General features: G+C 39.3%; 1 protein-coding gene across 1 annotated transcript in view; it reads right to left on the bottom strand.

Annotated features, from left to right (window-relative positions):
- Positions 1-20,146, bottom strand: part of sfl (N-deacetylase and N-sulfotransferase sfl) — a 161,022-nt gene that overhangs the window by 90,530 nt on the left and 50,346 nt on the right. The window contains exon 2 of the mRNA XM_033332961.2: positions 4,800-6,390. Coding sequence (XP_033188852.1) covers positions 4,800-4,972 — 173 coding nt within the window. The 5' untranslated portion in view covers positions 4,973-6,390. The remainder of the gene's footprint in view (positions 1-4,799; positions 6,391-20,146) is intronic.

The raw sequence follows: 20,146 nt of genomic DNA, 5'->3' as shown, positions 1-20,146 counted from the left end.
AGACTTGGTACACATGTAAGCTAGAAAATTTACATTGGAAACACTGCAACATAGATATAAGTAACAAGTTAAAAAGCGAACGAAATCTTCTAAACGTTGCACTTATGCCAATAAGGATTATCCTAGGCTTTGAATCTTATTACAATAAATAATATACGTACGTACATTAATCTATTCAGATTGATAAATTATACTCTCCATTTCGTAAACGAAGAAACTTTCAATGTCATATTAAATTCGTATGAAACAATTTTTGAAAATTGAACAACAGTGGCGATATACAATTTTAAAGATACAGGAGACCTTCTGACCTACGTTCGCAACCGCGCGGAATTCAACGATCACAAGTATCGTGAAAGATTGCACGAGAGCGACAATGAAATATGACCAAAATATCAATGTCAAAAGAAAATTGGTCTATTCACAGATCTGGTGACTGGACGTTTCCAATTTTCTTCGAATTGCCGGCTCGGCAGCAAGATGCGTCACGCGTCGTGTCGCAGAAGAAGACGCGACGACATGCGTCTGTGGCTTAGCGCCGACGTAAGGGAACTGTCGAGAGGAGAAGCTTGAATTGGCGCTGATTGGGCGTGCGACAAACATCCGGCCGCATTTCGCGTCCCACGACCGAGAATGCGCTTGCACTCTTCTTGGTGCATGGCATCTGCTGCAGAAGCATCTTCTAATCCTGTATCTTTCATCACCTTCTTCAACTTTGAGCGAAAGTGTCGCGTGGGTATCGAAACAAAGACTAATGGGCTATACCACTCCAAAAAAAAAAGAAAAAACAAGAAGTTGTCGAGAAAAAGTCAGCCTTAAAATTTTCTCACAGTATCCAAATAATAGACGTTCCATTGACAGAGTGTGACAGATGTTTGCAGGAGTTTATAGCAGATATTTAACAGATTTTTTAAAAGCTTACAAAATATAAATTCGTTGAATCAACCTTAAAAAACTGTGGAAAGATATGTTCCTTAACAAATGTTAGGTGCTTAAGATTAGGTGTTTAAATTGAAATATTTAAAAAATATTGAGACTGAGATATTTTAAAAATATCGCAACTGAGGTATTTCAGACTATAAAGTAACAGAAAGTTCTACGATAAAACAGGTCTGTATCGTACCAATCGTTATTCTCTATTCGTATACGCAGTAATTACACTGTTCCTCTTTTAAGTAAAATATTACAGTCGAATTAATTGGTAGGTACCACGTGTAAGGTTTCGACGATATTCAGGCAAATCGGAGGATTTCGAGCAAGCGTGATTCGGAATATTGCACCGCTCGAGGCTGCAAAGGGCTGGAACGCAATACGGACAGATTCGTAGCCTGGCCACATCGATGCGAAATTACATGTCAATGTCCACGCGAGAGTATTAGGTTTCGTGATTGACGACGGTTTACTCCGAACCTACAATTGCTTGCAGAACGGTCATAGGTTATCTATTAAGATTGATCCGTGTCGAGGCAAAGCACTATATCAATTAACCGAAAGGCGTGTTCATCCGGCGGCTGGATCAGCCGAAGGCGATCAATCGCGATCTCAAGATATCGATCGACCTGATCGACCAACGATCCAATTTAATCCGTTACGCTCTAGATATTCAGCCTTGGAATTTGTTACTGTTGTGCGAAGTAGAACGACGTTCTTAACATTGAAAAATTACATAGAGTTCCTCTTGCCGTTCAAATTACACGGAACATTCTAAAATTGAACCTATTTAACTCTTTTAGAAACTTGTAGTGCAAGCTTTGAATCAACCAGTAATTTGGACGAATTGCTATTTAAACACGTATTCTTAGAATTTGTCAGTGTATAAACGGAATAAAATTAGCGTTACGGATAAGTCGACCATTATTTGCAATAACGTAACGACGAAGATATTAGGTCGTCCGAAAAGTTTCTTTCGTTTTATAAAGAAATAGTGGATGCACGACATTTTCCGTTTTATATTATTTTATCGAACTACGTATGATCCATTTTGTTCTATCGAGATGAAGATTACAACGTTCGACAGATTAGGTTTCATGTTTGTATAAAGATGCGTTGTTGTAAAAGACGGGTCTGTAAAAGAAAGACACTTTTTGGACAACCTGATGTAATACGAAGTTATGAAACCTTGTAAAAAGAAGAATCGAAACTACGATTTCTGTCATAAATATGATCCCACGTTAGAAACCAAGATTCAGGAAATCCACTTAAATTCGAGCTAAAAAGAATTACAAATTGTATTGTTAAATTAAAAACTAGAGATCTTACTCGTCACTTTACAGATCTACCTGCAAATTAGTCAAATAACCATACACGTCGACTCTCTTAAAGCGTGTATCACGAAAAACTCATGGCACGAAATTCTAGCGATTACCAACAGCGTACTTCATAAATGGAAACAGAAGGAACACGATCGTTTGCGAATACTACCGGACGCGTAATTAACTTTAAAGGCTGGCCAGAGGAGAGTCTGGCTCGTCGCATACTATATTACCGCGCAATTAAGATATAGGTCCCCAAGGAAACCCAGGAGTCAAGCAACTGCCAGCAACAATTTGGTGGTACGTAATTACGCCACCACGAAATAACGCGGGATTTCCAGAGAGCTCTTTGTCTCTTTCTCCCCCCCCCCCCTCTCTCCCTTGTTCTGTTACTAGAGGGTTTGCAATCGCGGGGCCATTGCCTTCAGGTTATCCGAACCTAAATTGGGTCCATATCGAGCCGAGACGAATAGTTCGGCCCGTAGGGTTATTCGTCTTGTCGAATTAACCGTGCAACTAGCCGGTAGAGTCCGAGAGCCGTGGCGATCGTTTGCCAAGATTGAGGAAAATTGAGGATGAACAGGCCACCGATTTTGGGATTACAAGATTCATGGGAGGTGATAGAGTGTACAGAAGGCGATTTCGAATCGGCAGAACAGATTTTAGGAAGATTCATGGCTCCAAGTAGAAATTCAACATTTTGAGCTTTCTCTCGATTTGCAATTTTGTTACGGTCAAAATTAATGAACGATCGGCAAGGCAAGATTTTACGAAGATTCATGACTTGAAATGGGGAAGTGAATACTTTGTGCCTTCTGTTGGTTTAGAATCTTGTTATGAACGAAGTTTGTGAAATGTTGGGAAATTTCGTAGTTTGTTGTTAGAATTCAATATGTCATATTTTCTGTCGGAATTGTCTTGTTGGTAGAATAAAAATTTAGAGAAATGAAAAGAGCAACGGGATACGGGATTTCGTGAAATACTACGAAAAGTATGCAAAATTCGTTGCGGATGATAAATTATGTGGAAGGTGGTTGATAAAATGGAAGATCGATCGAACAATTGCAAGAACAATTCTATACAATCTCAAACTTCCGATCATTTCTTAAATCCTAAACGTCATCAATCAAAAGTAAGCTTTGCAGTAGCAACGTTCTTAAATTTAATTCGAAATTATCCCCAGTAAGATAACAAGCACGCGACAAGAACTTCAAAGAGCTTCAAACTCGCAATCAGCTGATCGCTGGCCGAGATATTTGATTACGTATCAAAGGAATAAATCGTTCCCGGGTGTTTAGCGAGAATCTTTGTCACGTTTCCCATTCATTACACATAATAGTACGTTTCGTGTGTGGCAAATACAATTTATCGCTCATGGTCATGAAATTCTACGGCCAGATTAACCGATCCTGATATTCCTGATACTTTTACGTCGACGATTCCCTCTTTCATTTAGGTTTACACAACAGAAAATATATGAAAAATGGTATAATTATAATAGAATAATGTTAAAAGTACGACAAAACGATGGTACCGCAAACGATGTAACCGCATAACGAAGTTGAAACTGTGGATCGTATAAATTATATTCGACAAATCGCCGTTGGAACATAAATGATCAATTAATATTCGCGTTTTCAACTTGTTATAGTTTAAACATAAATCTATTATCAGGAAACATTCGGTACAATCAATGTGTTTTTACGAAGAAAATGTAAGGACATATTTGTTCACTTTTTAAAAAGTTTCACGTGTTTTTGAATTAATAAATCTATCAAAAGCTTTAATTATCAGAGTTGCCGTGCCAATGTTTTTCCGACTCGAAAAATGAATTTTAATTCATCGAGTTTCCAATAGCTTTTAATAAACGCGTATGAGCGTTAACATATCGGGCAGAATTATACTTCAACTAACGAATTTTGTTCAAAAGTATGTAAAACAAGCAGCGTACCATATTATTCTGCAATTTCCAATTTTCTATATGAGGAAAAAAAACCGCTAAATTGCAATCAGCTCGACAATCGGTCGTTTATTTTCCTCTAGTCAAATAAAATATTCCGCGTCCCTTAAGTCTCGATCTAAAAATTGCCTTAATGAATATTTTCTATGAACACATTTCGCTCTGTTCGCGTAAGCATATCTTTCGTACGTTACTAATTATGCTCCATTATTCATCAAACAGCGAGTGTGCGTTAGTGTATTATGTAACTAAAAATAACATAGATACTTAAAGAAATAATTGACATTTTAACCTCGAAGATATATTTTTATATGTTTTAACCCTAAAAGAAGTTTCCACGATTTCAAAAGAAAACACACAATTTTCTCAAACTTCTTGGAATCGTAGGATTTAGTTTGCAAGAGCTAAATAATTGACCACGTTTTTCATAGCAGAATATCCAAAGTAGCAGTATCCAAAGCAGTATCCAAAATAAAATTACGTTAATTAACAAACGCGACTCCGATGCTCTACCACGTGTGTTCATTTAAAAAACGACTGTATATTTCACGCGAAGCATAAATCGTTGGAAAATTTGATAATCTCACCTGGACAGCGGGCTGCTGATGATGTAATGCGTGTAGTAAAATATACTGGCGACGGAGACGAGCAACAGCGCCGCGACGCATCGTTTCACCGTGGCCTGCTTGACGACGCAGCGCGGACCGACGGCGCTTAGTAAAGGAACGCCAGCCTCGACCGCGGAAATCTTCATCACCATCGTCTCATCCGACGAGGTAACGGTTTGTCTCTCAGATTAGTCCTGGATCGTTCTACTCAGCTCGTGGAGACGTAAAACGGACCGTGAACACGCCGAATCGTGGTCGCAGCCGCGCCGACAGTCCCTGACTTCCGAAAACAAGGATATCCTTTTCTTTCGCTGGGCATCGGCTCTGCTCATAGTCGTCCACGCTCTTTCTCGCCGATATCTCTTGAATATCTTGCCTCGAGAGGATCGAATCTGTCTGCGAGAGCCACTCGAAACCTCGATCGAATACGCTTCGTCGAAGATCAACGTGGAACCAATCCGGTCTTCAAACACGATCTCGAATTTTCGAGAATTGTCCAGCTAAAATCGAGGATCTTTTGGAAAGAGGAATCACCGATCGATAAATCGAAAGTTTCCTTTGTCTTTTCTTCGTTTCAGAAAGAATTTATTCCGCGTTTCCCGCGTAACGCAATATTTATTAACGATCGAAAATACGAATAAAGTTCCGGCCTTTCGTTATTCTTCGTTCTTCCTTTTTTTATCTTATTTTCTTTCTTTTCTTTTTTTCTTTTTGAGGGTTGCGTCAGCTCGAAGCTAGAACCTCAGTTCGTGAGCGATGGGTCCAGGATCGAATCCGACCCGTGCTTTAAAAAACATCGATGATAGCTCAAGGATAAGGAACAGATCGCCACTTGTTGCGTTTCCACGACGGCAGCACGATCACCATTTTGCGAGCAGCACGGGGTCGCGCCGTCCATCGCAGTCGTTTTTAACCCATTTGGCTAAGGTTCCCTCCGATGGATCCACTCTTCTTGGTTTCTCAGCGATCTGTGCCTCGGATCCTCGACATTCTTCTCATCTGCGTATCGACGAATTTTCTCGATATTGTTCGTTCGAGACCATATCGCGACTTTCGTCGGACGATTATCGTGAAATACGGCTCTGCGCTACTAAGAAGAATACCTTGGATGAACGTGAGAGGATCTCCAAAGTCCAGAAAGTCCAAGTGAAACCGTGTTGGAAATTCTTCAGCCGGCACGGCTGGAACGTTGGTGAAATTCGGCCTCAGCTTCTAGCTTCGGTTGTACGGTTAACTGATTTCACGGTACCGCCATTTGTTACAGCGTACGACTGCTTCAAGATATCTTTTGTCTCGTAGACGCGCGTGCAAAGCTATTCACTCGTAAATTTTCGAGACCTTCTTGCTCATCTAGCTTCTGTGCTTGTCTCCACCCTGTTCTTAACGTGTGTCGTGCACGTCGTTCCTTTCTTTCCTGGTCTCCGAGGTGGCCCAACCCTCTTTCTACCTGTCAATTAGGGACGATGGAAAGCTACGATGCTCCCCAGATGGAACGATTTTCGAGCGTTACCCCATCGCCTTTATCGATCTCGTTCGTGCTACGTTCCTGGCTTCCCTTGTTTCGCTCCTTCTGCAACAGTCAACGTGGAATGTCCATTGAACGAACGATGAACAACAAACGGGACGATTATGCTTCTCTATTGGAAGTTGAAGGATCGATTCCCAATGCTCCAAGGATATTCTTGTAGAAGGGATGGTGAGAAGAAAGGTGAGGATTTTGAGAATTGCATCGTTTGGGAACAAATCGATACTGGGATGATTGGGTAGGTCAATTGGTGTTTTATACGAAACAATCGTATCGTGATTTGTACGGGAATCTCTCAGAAGCGAAATTGATCAACTTTACTTTTTATAGACTTCTCAGTTTCTCAGAATTGAAAGTATTTATATCCAAAAGTTACATAAATAATGGTAAATTGCAGGAAACTTTGGAACAATCGTAATATTCGACGATTGCTATTCTAGAGTTAATCAGTACAGCTTCTAAGTAATTTATGTAAAACAACGTATACGCAGTGGTGAATAGAAGAGAGTTTAAAGGACGAGCAGTATAAAAAGCACCACAACTGTAGAAAAAAAAGTTACAATTGCAAAAAGCTTGGTACAATAAAGTCACCATTAATGTATTGTGGTTGTTGTACACAACGATGAATTTTAAATTTTTTTTTTGTCCGCCACTATATAACAGATAAACGCATGGTATGGGACATAAAAAACGTTCCAGTACGATTATTTGTTTAAACAGGTCTAAGAATAAATATCATAAGAAATCGTGAGAAAATTTCACGGTGGATATCCGTAATCGAAAGTAATTTTCAAAAGAGATTTTATAAAACTCTGTCCATAGCGTCACTACAAAAGCGTAAAGAATTAAACAAACTTCAAATCAGTGAAATAATATTAATATAGTAATAATATAGCATTAGTAATACAGTAATATATGATATATAAAATAAAATATATAATTATCAGAGAATTCAAATTTTTCTGTACAATTATTTACCCGCAACGAATCTAAAAATCTCATTTGTAAAAAAAAAAAAAAGGAAAAATCACAAAAAAGAAACCGAGAACGACTCGATATGACTCCAATAGTCACGAAGACCACAGAAGAACTAGGACGTCGATAACGAATAACTGATACATCATCGCGCAGCAACTTGTCTCTGGAGTCCGATAATAAACCAGTAGAAAGGGGGATGCAAAAATCGAGGCAGACCTGGACATAATCGAGCGATCGGTGAGGCCAGCCCCGAGACCGCCATCAAAAAACGATTAAACACCGCGCAACGACAAGCGGAGCGATCAGGTCGCTCGACAACTCCAATTAATCGATCGTACTTCCGCGGAATGGCGTTGCAATTTCAACCGACTCGGTCCAACATCGCAGGTTCGTCTCTTTTCTCTCTAATTTTTTCCCGTCGATCGTACATCGGTCGTAGCAAGAAGTCCATTAATCAACCACCCCCGCAGCGATGCGAGTCTTTGTCATGGGGACCGTGCGCCTCTATCTGTATCGTTTCAAAGAGAGCGTTCCCTTCAACTTTCCCCTGGAGGATAGCAGGAAAAGGACAGAGAAGGATTCGGACAAAAAGAAAGAGAAAAAAGAGGAGGCGGGAAAGGAAGGTAGGAAAATAAATTGAAAATGATCCGGCGAAGGGTAGAAGGATGACCGGGTTGGCGAATGGGGTAGAATCGACGCCAAGAAGATTCTCTCGAGAAGAATATCGTCCTTCGTTCGTCGCTTCCATGTGCCCCTTGAGAGCTGACCTAACATTTTTCCAACCGAGGAGTACTGACGCCTCTCGCGAATAAGAACAGAGTTTGCTATTCGTGGATGAATGTAGAATTTAATTACGCGAGCTTTTAGAGAGCGGAGAATATTTGAGAGGAAAGAAACGAGAGTTTGGGAAAATTTGAGAACGATTGGTTGAACAAGAGTTTGACTGTTTGATCGTTGTAGTAACTTCTGTGACGTAACTCTTCCTGCTATTTGTTTGACGCTGAAGTGCCATTTATGCTCTCGTTTTACTTTCCTTATAACTGGAAAAAATCTCGTAGGAAATATCTATTTACTGCTTCTTATAAATTACACTCGTAGTTCATTAGAGAATTACATACATAACATTCGATCACGTGTCTACGAAATTAAATTTTCATCGATATATTGTTTTCTAAACGTTTATGTATAAATGAAATCCTATCGATTTGTCGTGTAAGCTACTACAATGCACAGTATACACACAGTATATAACGTACTACAATGTAGATAGAAGAACAAAGGAGAAATTAATATTGAAATCAATACAGACGTTATATTAACTACCTCGTAGAATAAGCACAAAATCTCCACTCCATTCTACTACTCTGATTTTTCAACTCTTTCGTTTCATTCATATATTCTCCTATTTCTTGAAAAACCAAACATTCGTTTCCGATCAATCTCGTTCGCAATCTCATTCTTGAAACACCATCTTAAACGAATACACTGACAAAATTTCAAGTATTTCTAGGCTACGCGTAGAAAACTCAGTGTTCCAAACAATACCGATCCCCGAAATGATAAACGAGCCCAAAAAATGCGCCTTATTAAATCCCATCGGTGCATTCAGCAAAAATGTACCGAGGGGTCCGGTCGAACGATTCACTCAAAAAAAAAAAAAAAAAAAAAAAAAAGAAAAAAGAAAAAATATTGCTTTTTCACTTCACAGACATATATCTCCAGTTTGACGAGGCTTGGTCTCGCGATGGAAAAAGTTCGCGAACCGGCTCCGGCCAAAAAGGCAGAAAAAGAAGGAAACGACGAATCAGAGTCAAGCCAAACGACAGATGGAGAGAGTAGGACAGAAGCCTGAGGGCCAGAACGGAATGCATTTGCCAGATTAAAACGCCATTGGAGTGCATCGAGGTGCCTGTAAATATGCTTGTGGAAGGACGAACGAGCCGACGAACGAGCCGGGGTTTTCCCTTGGATGAAATTGGATCTGCGCGATTCCAAACTCTCTCTCAGCCAGACAAACGAACGTTTTCGCCTTCTACTCTGGTTCGTTCGCCGGAGCTGCTCCAAGCCGGAAAAAAGATGACTCCATTTGGAGGAATAATCAGCGGAAGCTCGCGTGATCATTTCGCGGCGATCGAGCAGCGCTCTTTTGCCCTCCTTCCCCTTATCCTCTCGCGGCGTGCAATCTAACCGGAACGCTGCGCTGCACCTACGTGCGGATCCGCCCTTTAAATCCGCGCACGTGATGCATCCGACTAACGACCCACTCGGGGAGCCAAAACGTGTCTCTTGAATTAAGCACCGCTCAGCCTCGTACGTTTCGAGGGGATACAGAATTACCGCGGTGCGATGAATTATTCAGATAACGAAATGTGTAGAGGTGTGTGTATTTGCACCGGGAATTTTTGTTTTCGATTAAATTTTCAGCTTACGGCTCGTTTTGGACCAGATACAAAAGGGATGCGATCGAATTTGCATTTGAGGCGTTTTCTTACAGGACAAGCAGGGTGGTTTCGTTGGATTTCTTGGATTTTTCTCTTTGATAGGATTTTTCATGATAGGATGTACAATCAGACGATGCCAATTGAGGATGATTCAAGCGATAAGGTTGTTCGTGCATGTTTAATTGGTGAAAAATGGAGACTAACGTGTATTAACTTGTATATTAGTTGAATGAAACGGTTGAAAGGGGTGAACGAAAGTACGAATGTAGAATTTGTTAAGCGATGAGATTAACTTGCATCGGAAGCTTTTTGTGGAAAGAATATGTTTGTTTTTTTCGATATGTACTAACATTGCTTCACTGCTTGTTCATTCTTTTATTCTTGTTTGTCTCGTTATTTGATAACAATTCTTATTAAATATTAATTAGATTATTGAAATGAGAATGTGATTATTCGTTCAATGAGAAAGTTTCACTTTCGTTGATTAAAAATCATCAGTAGTCTGTTCGATATCATTTTGTTAATGTGAACGTCTTATTTTTCTGTACTATTATTAATCGTCAATAGTTTGTTATATCTTAAAGATTAAACAATTTGTTGATTCTTATCTAGGTTTAAATGAATTTCATGTTAGATTATAAAATTCAAGAAGCATTATACATATAGGATATATCTGGTAACGATAAATCATTGTTTCGGCGAAACGAGCGACGATTTTTTCAGGACAGAGCCCAGAGACACAAGGATCCGGGAAACAGTATTTCCGAACGATTTCCCACTGTCACCGCTATTTCTCACCGTGCGGCCGAACCTTTCCGTTCCTTTCGACGCGGGACAAAGAGCCTTGAAATCAACACCCTCGCTATAGGAGATGCTTTTAAAAATTCTTACACGTAGTAACTATTTCTCACGTGAAATAACCATTTCTTAGATCTACGTGTTAATAAGATAACATTTGTTCTCATGTTCTAATTGTATTCTATTAAACGTGTAAGTACAATAATTTTTAACAGGTTATCATACTAGTTCAAATGTTTTTCTATCTTGTGGCATTTTTAAAAAGGTCTGACCTCGTGTGGTAATTTATATTCATCAATAAAACGATAAAGAAACGATTTCGAAAATAGAAAAGAAAAGTCATTGCGTCTAAACTTACGTTTGAATATACTTTCAAAATCTCTGTTGCAATCCACAGAATCCACAATTCCAATATACCAGAGGAGTATTCTCTCCAAAAAAGCTTGCACCCCTTTTTCCTTTTCTTACAATCTAGACACAGCAATCTCGCAGCCAATTAAATTCCAAAACCTCTCTCTACCGTGTACAATTTTCCTCTGGAAGTCTAGACGTGACGCAGAAGATACTTCGCGTGCAACATACAGTAGCGGACAAAAGAAAGTCTAAATCTTACAAAAATACCATGATTTTACAGAATTGTATTTAACAAAAACAATGAATAAATGTAATATTTATATAGTCCAGAACAGGTAACAGCTTACAGTCTACTGACAAATATCTAATACAAAAATTACCAATATACACAGATGAATTACTAAACTGTAGATGTTTATGTATTTATTAGTGTACAGAACGCGCATAATATCGAAAACTGCATAGAACACCCAAAGTATAGTATTTGCTTTATATTTAATTATACCTGCATTATACGGATACGATATTCATACAATAGCAAGTACTATAGCTTGAGTATATTATATTTTCTTACATATTATTCCTTGCACAAATCTTCTTAATTTCATACAAATATAAATAAAATAACAAATATTACACCTCGTACATTGCATATTCGACAAATTAAAATGTGTCAAACGAAGCTCTGTCTAGTCGTACTCGTAAAAATCTGAATTTTCACAATTATTCTCAGTCTATAAATTACTTAGCAACTGTGAACTTTCTCTTGTCCGCGACTGTACTACTTAAGACCCGACAAACCCATGGATTTTTGCAGTTTCGCTGCGTGTGCGTAAACCGATCCGCTCTTGGACGTATCAGGACTGTGTTACATTATAACGTAACGGGATGCGCGAGAGAGAACGCGTAACAGAAACACGATGGGCGTGGATTTTATTTCACGCGTCTATCACGTGCGCTGCAAACGAATTGCACGACGAAACACTAGCCGTAAACGACCACAGTTTTTCCATTATAAATCTTGCTTCTAAACTTTCTGCGTTTCTGGCTGCACTTGCGGAAGGGTTTATAATCGGGAAACGATCATCCCTTGCTTGACATACGCGGAGACGAGGGTGAACGTGTAGGTTTCGAAGCTGTCTATTTAGTGATTTGTGGAGTATAGCGTTTGATTGGTGAAATGGTGGCTGTTGCGCGTGACAGTGAGTGGGATTGTTCGGTCTTCTTTTGATTTTAGCAGTGCTAGGGTTGTTTAACTCATCGAACGATAGGACATTTACGTCACGCTTCCGCTCGGTTATATGTGCAGATCGTAGGAAAGGAATATGACAAGCAATTAAAAAATAATTAGTTCCAATCACTATACGAAAATTGTCATTCTTAATTCGTTGTCCAATCGGATATGTATTTTATATTCTGTTGAATATTGCGCAAAGTTCGTTGTTACAATACGTTCTTAGTTCTCAGCAAAATTGCGAAAATGTATCGCTTACTTTGAGAAAATCTATTTTTGAGCCTAAGAACTTGTTCTTTTTATCTTAACCATCGAAACAAAAAAGTAGGCGAACTTGTTTATCGCGTTTTTCTACTGTGTTTCTCATATTGAAATTTCTACCAAAACAAAGAGAGAAAGCTGCTTTTCGTTTTTATAGATGTTCCTCATATTTCATGATATCATTCAGACAATTGTATTTTGTAAATAACCATAACTGGAAGTATGTAAAAAATCCTGTTATTTGAAGAGTTGTTTGAAGAAAGTGGGATATGTAAATCGAGGATAGAGATTTATTTTCTATGCTTTGTTACGCTGTAGAGAAAACTCGCTAAGGGGGAGAAAATCCGCAGAAACTAATGTTCTTCGACCCACGTCTGTTAAGATCTTTTTGCTCCTTTTCATGAATACTATTGCTCAAGTTTGGCACCAACTTTTATAAACACCCAGTATATCTACTAAAATGAGACACCATTATTAGTCGGTATTGTATGTTTTCGCGAATCGTTCTCTGCTGACTGATCGATCGAATGCCAGTGTCCGTGTCGGAACAATGCCGGCATTGAACCGTTCCGTGTCGGATACGATTAACATAAATCCGCTTTAATGCCTCAAACTCTGGTACCCAAGATATACCAATTTCTCGTATCAAATTTAACGCACATGATGAAACGAAGAAATCGATCGCCCTTGCGATTGGTAAACTAAAATCGCGTAAGTAAACCTTAGAGATAAGACAATAGATATCCGGTTGAGCCGTGTCGTCGCGAAATTAACCGGGCTGTTTTCCGGCTAGCAAAGTCTCCTATTCGATAATTCAGCGAACTCAGTCTCTGGAATGGCTCGTGGAAGCCAGTGTTGGAGCACCGTGAACCGAAAGGTATCGCGATGGCGCGCGGCGATAATTGCTCGCTCCGAAAAGGCCATAACTCACGCTGCGCGCCGCGGACGCAGAATTTCAAAGGAGATTTTAATGGTCGAAGTTGCTCGTGATTGGTCGCCTGTGAAATGCGGCCGTCGAACCGTTGGACAAAAAATTAATTTCAAATCGGATTTCAACCGTGGCCGAGCTCGCGAATCTCGGCGACGTCACGTGCCGCGCGTTTAATCGATGATATTTCAGGGCTGATAATCGCGTACCCGCCAGTGATAATGACGCAGGATTCTTTGCACGCGTTCAATTTCATCGTTAATGGTGTCTTTTTGTGGAAGAATCGTTTGCTCTCGCTCGAATGGAAAGATAATCGATTAATAGGTCGAGGAAGATGAAAGAATTTGAGCGATGAGGGACAGAAAGATTGTCGGCGAAAAAAATTGGTGGTCGGTGACGGAAGAAATGGAAGATAAAAGTGCTGAATTTATGGTTAATACTTCCGGAATCGATACTGTGTGCGCAAGACGTTAACAATTTTATTAAACGAGTTGTTCAGATTTTTTGTTCCTTTTTTTTTTAACGATGCACAAAAGAATTAGACTCTCACGTTGATTTTTTTTCCTGCTTCTTGTGTTTGTATATCTTTTTTAAATTACTGCCATACTATAGCGACAGCATACGAAGCTTACGGAATTTTTATTTTCTTGATTGGTGCAATAAAACCATCTTGAACGGTTGATGCTGTAATTGTTTTAAATAGCATTATGGAAATATATGCGGAAAGTTTTCATTGTTAATCCCCTTATTGGTAAATGTTATCGTTATAGTCGTTGGGATATTTATTCCAATTCGTGAATATGTCAACGAGTAGTCTGGAAGTTTAAAGCAGGCAAAGCCCGATTTTTTCACAGAGAGCAGCAAAGAATTTTATACCCGTGAAACGTCTAAGTTTGTTTTAGTTGTTTCGCCCTCAAGTACCTTTGTGCAAACCCTCGACTGTCGATTTAAAACTTTTCACGCGCCAACATATCTACGCCGGATTTTAAGGTCGCAAATTAACATGCGGAATATATCCAATGTTCCTTTTTCCCGGAATGAAAAAGCAATCCCACCCTAAACGAAATTTAATTAAATCGTAAAGTCCTCGACTTTGATGCGAAGCTCGGATTCTAATTTGTCATTGGGCCTCCGTGCTGAAATATAAGTTTCGTTTGCTAAACGTTTTATTCTGTGGCGAGAAACGTGGCAAATTTGAGATTAAACAGAACGAGCCTGCAACGTAGAATCAACTGAGGGAAAACTTTATATCTGTGTCAATTTTTATAGTTGTAGGAGATCGAGTTGAAAATTTCTTACAAAATTACAACGAATTCTAAATTATTTCAAATGCAGTACCTAGGTCATAAATAAAAAAAGGAGAACTATTTCGCGCACACGTATATCTTTTATTAAGATAAATCTCCTTTGTAACCATTTTAATTATTTCTCTGTAATTTGATATTAGTTCACTATGCATGGAATTTTAAATGAAACGCATTAATTATTTCAGCTTTGAATATTACGAATAGACTGACTGATTATTTATTCCTTACATTCCAAAAAATAATTAATTCATTAAAAAGTTGATGAGAAGATCCATCCAGCCAGTGTTTAACGATAATGTTTGTTGAAAATACGTATAAAAATCATACACTGTTAAAAAAGCCACTGGTGGTTTTACAGCATTCTACCGTTAAACCAAACTACATCGTATCGACTGATTTCTTCAGCGAATCAAGCAACAATTATCTTCAAATATATCAAATACAAAGCAACGTGTAACAATAATATTTGTTAGAAACATGCATGAAAATCATACGCCGTTAAAATGGCCACTGCTGGATTTCCACGACTTTGCTGTTAGTCGAATCTTTGCAATTGTATCGACTGATTACTTCGATCAATTAAACAACGACGATCTTCAAACAGTTGCAAGAAAAATTCCACCCCGCCCTCCGTCAATTTCCAACATTTTTCGAAAAAATCAAACAGAGAAGAGAAAAGAATTAAAGAACTAAAAAAAAAAAAAAAAAAAATTGGAAGTAAAAGAAAGAAGGTAGTCCTTGTCGTTAACGACAAAGGAGACCAGTCGAACGGCGAATACGGTGAACCGAAGTTTTTTAATAAACCCACGGACACACCGTGCAACGCTTTCATTATCCTCGTTTATCGCGCGGAGCACACCCCTTTTAGCCATCGCCCGTTTTACATCGCAATTTCGGTGCTGGCGCATTTGCGGCCAGCCAGAATTTCACCGCCATATTTTTGCCAGCCGCAAACCGGAGCTGATCTGTCATCGGCTACCGTCATTTCGGCGCCGTCCCACAGATAGACGCGGATGGACGTGCGGAGACTGATAGCCGCAGCGTTTTATCGACGTCGCGGTGACGCCTTTTTATGATTCCATCCCTCTTTCACCCTCGTGAAATCTAACTCTGCTACCTTTCAAATTCCACCGTATTTTTAATAATACTTCCCGATACTCTGCGCTTTGTTCCAACGTTTGGCCAATTTTTTGGTTCATTGCTTCGGGACGATAATAGTTGCAGGTCTGCCCAATGTATTGAGATTGGGTTGTATCTACTTAAATCGATCGTTACGTATCGCTGTTAGAATATTCCAATCTTCAAGTTTCGATTCAAAACCGACAATTTCCTATGACTCCAATTAGCACACAACCTCCGCAATTACAAACAATAGCAATTAATAAGATTTCAAATATTATGTTCCCTGAGCACGAAGCAATCGCTACGTGTCACTCTGTGAGAGTATTCAACCTGCAAGTTTCAATCCAACAACTTCTTACAAGCCCACTTAACGCACACATTTTATGATCACAAATAGTAGCAATTAATAAGATTTCGAATATTATATTCCCTAAGCACGAAGCGATTATTATTATATATCGCTCTATGGGAATATCCAACCCCCAAAAGTTTTGCTTCAGAACCAAAATTTCGGCACAACCGCAATTTCTACAGACCAAGAACGATGAGAATGAAAATTTCAAGCATCCCTCAAATACAAAAACAATGCCTACAAAATGATTACTACTCGTCATCGCTTTATCAAGATGTTCTCAAGCCCCAAGTTTTACCCTAAAATCAAAATCTCCCTGCAACCCCAATCAACATAATTTCTACAGATTGCAAATAATATGAATCGACGCACTGGTGACGGTATGCTCTGATAAGCACATAGCCTGAATTTTCGCGTATTTTTCGAATGATTGAAAAACTTCAAAAGCGTGTATAGCATCTAACAAGTGTAACTTTTATTAAAAATCAACGAGCATATTTGAAGATACTTCTTCGCAACATTTTGTTTATAACTAGCATTGTTCTTTTCTACTGTTTTATTTAACATTTTGTATATTGGGTTGGCAACTAAGTGATTGCAGATTTTGTCAATACCACCTAATGACAAAACCCGCAGTCACTTAGTTGCCAATCCAATAGGATACCGCACGAAGTATGCAAGACGCGAATCTTCTGTCACGAAACAGTTGAAAAATGGAAGAAATAGCGTCTGCTGATCTCAATGGGTTAACAATATTTCACGTCCTTCACATACGAAGCGATCGTTGCAATAATCATCGAACCCTATGAAAATATATATGCAACCCCTAAATTCTACGGTAAAATGAAAATTTCGCCACTAATTTCAACGCAATTTCCACAAATTACGCTGCGAGACAATGAGAATTAACAACATTTCAAATAATAATCTAACGCGAAGCAACTTTTCGAAAATTGTTCTCTATAGAAAACTTTCGCGCCATAGTCGGGTCACGGTACACGGATCACAAGGTGATTCAGCGAGCGGCACACGTTTCAGAAGAAAGTTTCGCAGCCAGAAGCGGAGTCCGCGATAATCCTCGCCTAAGGGATTCCCGTTTTCCGCGAAAAGCTCCAAGTTTCCCGAGGTTCCAACGGCAAGAAATTGAATCACTATCGTTAGGGAGGGCAACCATTTTCATAAGCAGCCGCGCGAGCAGAACTCCCGCTCTAAACCGCATTCGAATATTCCACCGGTTACATCCTCGTCTTCCAGCTGATGCACGCTTGTCCCGACGCCCGCGCCGTGCCATGCAATAACCTACAATTCCACGGTAATACGGAACTTCATAATGTCGGTAATTATCCAGGATAATCTCACTGTCGTGTTCTCCGCGTAATATATGCTTCCGCCCTATCCGGGTAATGAAAATATCTGCCGCCGGACGTATTTGACCGGCATTATTAACCTAACGGAAGATCCTCGTCTTCTCGATTCTTCATCGATAGGGAAACGATTTTATTAATAGATTAATTTCCGCAAGTAGACTGTGGATTCTTGTCTGTTTGTGGGAAATTTATAGATGCAAAAATGCATAGAGCGCGCATAGTGTGCAGAAATGTATAAAATATGCAAAGTGCGATACTCGTAATATCTAGCAAGTGGAGCGTGTCTTTGTATAGGTCCTAGTTGTTTAGTTGCGTTCATGAAAAAATCAGGTAATATATTAGAAGGAAAATTAAAATTACGATTCAATGGATATCGCTAAAATTAATTAAATATCCGCAGTTTATTGATAAGATATATTTGCACAGGTTCTTATGAGGTTGAGTGACACGACTAATGGACTTGCTGCTTATATACTGTATGCACATGTACTGTATACCGTATACATACTTAGATATTCTAATTTATAGCGACGTTAAGAGCTCCGAAGCAGAATATCTTCGTATATTAAAGTACGACAGCTGTATTTTATACTTGCTCAGGAATATCGGTCGAGTTTGAAAAAAACAATCGCTCGCGAGGGTAAAACGAAAAGAAATTGAATTTTTATCAAGTAGAAAATCGTGTTACGGAGATGAAATCGTACTCGGTTCGTCTCTGTATTAGACGAAGTTTCAATTACCATAAGAGGCATAAGAGGGTAGAAAAAAATTAAGGAAAGGGAGAAGAAAGAGAGAAAAAAATAGAAGCAGGTCTACGGAACATATAGATGGCAGGACCTGGTGGAATCCCGCGTGAATCAACTCGTATTCCGAGTGGCTGCCACGTCGGGGGAAATAATAATATGAAAATCCATTCGTGATAAGCGTGCTACGCCGAAAGAAACGGGGACAGGCATCGGGGGTGGATTGTAAATAAGCCTGTCGCGAGGACGAATAGTTTTTCCATAATTCTCTCTCTTTGGAGAGGAAAAGAGGAGAATAAAGAGAATGAATGGAGCACGTTGGATTACGTAGGAAGTCCATTCCGCCTCTGAGATTCGATGAATTAATGAAACAAATCTCGAATTCTTGAACCAATCTACGTATAAGCAAGGAAATTATTTACATATTTTATCCTTAATTATTTCATATTAAAATGTATAATTATGTAAATATTTAATTGGAATTATTTCTGTTATACTAATGAATTTTCAAACCGAACTATGGGTAAAGGAAATATTTTAAATATTATATTTCAATATATTTTGTATTGTAAAATTTATTTTGCTCGTATGACTAATCATTAATTAAGACAGGATTTTAAATCGTAATTATTTATAGGATTTTAGTACCAGAGAAATTCTACTCATTGATTGATTCCAAATATACGCAGCTCAGCGTATGTAACAGATGCACCTGGAAGACTTATGTTGTATGGATTACGATACGGTTCTACTTATGGTACTAACTTGCCCTAGTTACACGCTACTTTATAGAAGCCGATAATTGGTAATGAATTAAGAATATAAGAAACCTATATATACGGTGGTAACAATTTAGGAACTTTCCACTACTGATCATAAGTATTAAGACACCTGTTGATATTTTTCATAAATGGAATACCTCTCGCTGTTTTTATCTTCCATTTTCTATTATTTCATTCTCATTGCGCGTGCCTTCTCAAATATAAAATGCAAGATATTCGATAAAATGAAGATTCTTGGAATTTCTCAATAAACGCAACGAGCGGAGGTCGCAATATTTACGACTTACAATTATACAATTACGCATTCGTACAACGCCATTTCCAATCGTTTCTATCTCCATAAAGAATCAACGCAATATCTAGAACCTCAATTAAAAAAAAAAAAAAAAAAAAAAGAAGAGAAAAGTAAAAGGTAAAACTAACCCTACTGAGAGAGATACGATCGATTCGTCGGCTTCGACTTGAAATTCCAGACGTCCGAAAGGTGGCAGGAAATCCGTCCGCGCTATACCGTCGTTTCGTTTCGTTTCGTTCCGTTAATTAAACATCGACGTACTCGGTGGCTGCACAGTCTCGAAATTTCCTAGCGCAGGCAAGATCCTCGACGACTCGCGAAAGACACTCGAGCGTTTCGAAGAGGAAGCCGCTGTCTCGACACACCGTCACCGTTTCTGTCCCTTAAACGCTCCTCGACAGTTTTTCCACCGAGTGCTATCCGCAATTACAGGTCTCGTGACCAGTTACGCGAGCGTATTCGCGCGCGTACTCGCGCACCACGGGGCCAGAGTGCTTCAAAGACGTCGTTCAGCGTCGTCATTAAGTCGAGTGCGCGTCTAACTACCCGCATGTGTGCCACTCCGCGACGTTAATCGCTCGAATGCGCGCAAACACGCGCGGAAAACCCGCGGCTATTTCACGCTATCTGTCTCGCGCAGTTTCACCCACGTGCGCGTCGTCTCGCGGCTGTTTGCGTTTGAACTCGGCGTATGGTCGACGCTGTGATTCAACGAGTGCGTTTAAACCAAGGGTCGGAGCCCTCGTTTGAACGTTCGGATCATTGGTGGTATTTGTGACTAGTTTGATGCTTTAGAGGAAAATTAAGTTACATCTCATTAACGCGGCAAGAGTAAATGG

The sequence above is a fragment of the Bombus vancouverensis genome, chromosome 5, assembly GCF_051014615.1.
Source record: "Bombus vancouverensis nearcticus chromosome 5, iyBomVanc1_principal, whole genome shotgun sequence".
Classification (NCBI taxonomy): Eukaryota; Metazoa; Arthropoda; class Insecta; order Hymenoptera; family Apidae; genus Bombus; species Bombus vancouverensis.
The sequence above is the reverse complement of the archived record's forward strand: the minus strand, read 5'-3'. Positions and strand labels throughout refer to the sequence as shown.